Raw genomic sequence first — 4612 nt, 5'->3', positions numbered from 1 at the left:
GTATTCGTGATCGTTGGTTGCTAAGCCCGATCCATTTCTACGCAATGTCATCCTGTGTGACATATTCGTGATCATTGGCTGCTAAGCCCAATCAAATTCCATGCAGTGCCATTCCACGTGAAGTATTGATGATCGCCGAAAGCTATGCCTGATCTTTCCCAGGTGACGCTCTCATGCTTGACATCTCCACGATCGCTGCCTGCAAAGCTTAGTCCATTCGGCTAAGCTGCGCACCACGACCGATATGGCGTTCTCTATACCCCATCCTAGTATGGCGAGGACACTTTTCGACAGCATGCATTTCATACAAGTCTTGTTGCCTTTATTTATGCCAAAAACCTCGCAGCCCAGCTCTTAGAAGTCGTGCAACTCATCCCTCACTAGCAACTTGCTTCCTAGATTTCAGCAGCCTCGCGCAAATTGTCACTACAACTCATAATGCGACAGATCATCAGTGATCGCAAAGTACCAAACCTGGTCAATTCCGTTAAGCTGTGAAATATAATTCGTGCATCATCACACACCACTGGAAGAATCTGTCTAGGCATAACCCAAGAAAGAAACACCTTGAAGATGGCTATCAATGCTCATTACAAGACAGACTATGTAGGTGATTAATTTGTGACATCCCACCAAGACATGATAAAAACACCACAACATCGATGTGGCATACTCACGTAGCAGCCTCGCTCTATATGTTATTATTGAGAAGACTTGTTGATGTCGGGCCCATTAGCGTGGCCTGGATAGCCTTGGCATACCGACTGGATAGTGGAGATGCATCAGAATAAAGCATGCGTCCTCAAAACAAAAAACGGAAGGCCCATCCCCCGGACTTGGAACACGCACAATTCTCGCCACTCTTACTCCTAGAGCAAGGAGAAAAAACAGAGTAAGACAAAACAAGGGCGAGGGCAATGTGATCTAACTCCAAATGGATAATCACACCCTAACAGTTAGCTCTTTTTTTGGGCTCATTTTCGTGTCAAAGTTTATTACTATTCGATCTTGATATCATCTTAATAAGAGGATGTGCACATTTGCCAAGTGATAACAAGGAATGATCACCCACATTACTAGAGCGAAATCGATGCGAGAATGCAACCAACAGAGTTTAAAGGCTCATAACATTTCCCTAAACATGTCAGTCTAATTTAATGGTCCACGACCTTTGACCAGGACATGAATAAAAGCTTTAAAGGCTCACAAACTTTCCCTTGACATAAAAACACCTAAGTCCTAAACACCTCGAGGTGATGATATCGGCTTAACTTAGAGGACCAGGTCTGGAGTGCAACACTCATTGGCCCAAGACTTAGAGCAATTTCTTAAAAAGGGTAATCAGATAACTATAGCTAAAAAGAGTACCCTAGAAAAATGGACCAATCAAGTTTCATTAGAAGGGACCAACTAAGGTCTCAACCTGAAAACACAAGCTAAGGACTCCAAGGAAAGACGAGCCTCGAGCTCGCGAGTGTGAACTCATGGGATAAAGTCAAAGAACTTTGGCTAAGTACAAATAAACTCTCACTTAGCATAAAGAGAGAATCCTTCGAATCTTAACATCCCATATAGCAAGTAGGAATCACTCCTAGTCAATTCCTAAGGCTAACACAAACCTTTGTAAAGAAACCCCTACGGTAGGAAAAACATGAACAGGTTAATCTCATGGACCAACATTATCCTTTGATAAGAAACCAAACCAGCATGAACCGTCTAGGACCAAAGCAAGCAATTTCAAGACAACAAACAACCCACTAACTCGGCAAGACAAAAATCAACCTCGCCCAAGCGTTCACACGCCACGACCCCGCTAAACAAGATACGCTTTCAGAATAAGCGCTGCAGCCTGGCCCACTCGATTTTTGAAGAAAAAAGGGAAGGGGGACAAGAGCAGTACACAACTACTGCTACTCTGCGAAGCATTTTGAAGCAATCATGAAAGAAAATTCAAATCGACTTATAATTTGATCGTGTCGTCTCTTTGGATAACCGCTCCAGTGTTGCGGCGGTCAAAGCCATACCATCAAGCTTGGGAATCCTCTCTTAATTACTAAGTACATGCTTTCGAGACAAACCTCTGAGAAACTCGTAGATTGAGCAAAGCACAAGTGTTGTCGGCCTAGACACCCAAAGTTAAGTATGAAAACGCTCTAAGGAACCTCCCGCATATCACACTCACAAAGCAAATCTCCGCCTGAAAAGCATTTACATGGGACTTGCAAATTGTACACTGCTGAACAGTCACCCAAAGTTTCCCCATGGGCGTAAAAATATAACCTGCTACCTGGCGCTAGCCGTGGATCTCATCCCCCATTGGCGAAGCATGCACGTTTTCCTTAACGATGTTTTTATGGACAACTTTAAGACGTGACTAGGAGGCAATATTTATGGATCGAGTACGTCGCAATTGCTTTACGAACTTCGAAGCTTGGTACAACAACCGCGCCAAATAATAATTTCAGAAACTATATGGCGAGGTCACACTTCCTAGCTACCTTGGCCTAACATCTTTTCGACACCATTGTCACATAGTATCCCAACATGTTAGGGAATGCGGGGAGGCGATCCAGTGGGGGGAAATCCCTCACTCAAACCACACTCAAAGTATGGTGTTCCAAAATGCAGTTTTTATCCCAGTCAGCAAACCGCTATGTACAGTGTTTGGTATACCATCAAGCCTAACACATATCAAGTGTTAAATGTCTTTCTTTGCATAGAACATAAGTCTTTGTATGGGACAAAGCAACTAGTTAGAGGAGGTTTGGAATTGTAATGGACTAAAAAGTGATGATTAATATCCACAATTTGAAAATCAAATGGGTGACAAATATCTAGATCCAAGTTCCATTTATCCATTTAGCCCTTTAGATTTCCAATAGCTAGGAGACTTATGTGGTGTTTGTTTTTTTATTAAAAACCTCTTCAAACTACCTTGTGTTGCGCGACGCAGCACACAGGCAATACTTTCTATCCCGCAACTGTTTTTTTTTGTAGACTTCGAAGTTAAAAAAGCCTCTTCCCGTCCTCTGCTTGGGACATCACTTGGAAATTACTTCTAACCTCTTCAAACCTAAAGCTAAAAAATAGCGGCCAACACACCCATTCTCATTCCAGGAAATTGATCGCAAGAGAGCCTCTCTTTTCCCACCTCCCGTCGACCACGCTCCTCCTCCCAGCGCAGCCACCACCGTCGCCTCTCCTTCTGGCAGTCCCTCATCTCAGGTATGTTTTTTTTTTTCTTTCTTTTTTTTTTTTCGTTTTTTGCTGCTGAAGGAAACGATTCTACTTAGGGTTATTTTCAATATTTCAATTTTGTTGGTTGAGTTACTTCATCGTTCATTCTTGATATTAATTTTTCGATTTTTTTGTTGAATCTTTGTTCTTGCTTAATCTTGATGCTAATCTTATCAAATAGTTGATGATGTTATTTCTATCTTGATTAATGATAAGTTCATGTTGCAATGTCTTCAATTTGTGCTTAAAATGTCACATATTGTTGCTTAATTGTCATGAAATATTGTTAAAATATCATAAAATTGTTGCTGAATTGTCAAAATTTTTTGTTGAATTGTCACAATTTGTTGCTAAAATATCACAAATTGTTGCTGAATTGTCACAAATTGTTGCTGAAATGTCACAAATTTTTGCTTCATTGTCACAAATTGTTGCTGAAATGTCATGAAATATTGTTCAAATGTTATAAAATGTTGTTGAAGTGTCATAATTGTTGCTGAAATATGAATAATCTTTGCTGAAATTGGTTATTTTAATCAATACAAGTTGTTGTGCTGAAAGTTGTTTGTATAAGGTTATGTTTGCTAAAGTATGTATTTCATATGTTTTTTTTTATTAGCAATGGCAGATAAACATACATGGACCAATGAGCAAACAAAATTCTTATTACACACTTGTATTGAAGAAGTACAGACTTTGGGTAGAAAAGGTTTGGGTTTGCATAAACATACATGGAACAAATTAGGAACAATCATTAATGTGAAGTTTGGTGTGGATTTGAGTCAAAGACAATTGAAAAACACCTATGATAACCTTAAAGCCAAATACACGGGATGGTTATACTTGAAAAACAAAACCGGCAACCTTTACAATCCTCAAACAAACACTTTTAACTTAACAAATGAGGAGTGGGAGGACTTTAAAAAGGTATATATATATATATATATATATATATATATATATATATATATATATATATACACACACACACACACACACACATATTTATATGTATTTTGTTTATATAGTTGTCATTTATTCTTATACTGCTTTTATTACATTGATTGGGTTTAGGGACATCCGAAAGCCGCTTCTTTGAAAACTGTTCCTTTGTTGTTTCCAGAGCTTTGTGCATAACTCTTTGATGGAAATAGTGCCTCTGGTAATCTCAGTTATGCCACATCCCAAACACCATCGGGACATGGATCATCTTTTTTCCATGTCGCACCACTACAACTTATGGACACCCCTAGGGGTGAGCATTTGGACCGGTGGACCGGACCGGACCAGTTTTTTGGACCTCGGGCCGGTTCTCGGTTCTAAGATTTCATCAAAACTGGTCCAGTTTTTTTCCCGGTTCGGTCCGGTTTTTACC

At 40.0% G+C, this 4612-nt stretch overlaps 1 protein-coding gene across 1 annotated transcript; it reads left to right on the top strand.

Moving 5' to 3' along the window:
• The first annotated feature begins 3858 nt into the window (after positions 1-3858).
• LOC145098256 (L10-interacting MYB domain-containing protein-like) lies at positions 3859-4374 on the top strand. The gene is made up of 2 exons (XM_079035908.1): positions 3859-4164; positions 4312-4374. The coding sequence occupies exons 1-2, from the start codon at positions 3859-3861 to the stop codon at positions 4372-4374; spliced, it is 369 nt and encodes a 122-aa protein (XP_078892034.1).
• The last annotated feature ends 238 nt before the right edge of the window (positions 4375-4612 follow it).

Source organism: Lactuca serriola, chromosome 4, assembly GCF_051521515.1.
Source record: "Lactuca serriola cultivar US96UC23 chromosome 4, Lser_US96UC23_V15, whole genome shotgun sequence".
NCBI lineage: Eukaryota > Viridiplantae > Streptophyta > Magnoliopsida > Asterales > Asteraceae > Lactuca > Lactuca serriola.
This window is presented reverse-complemented; position numbering and strand designations above follow the sequence as displayed.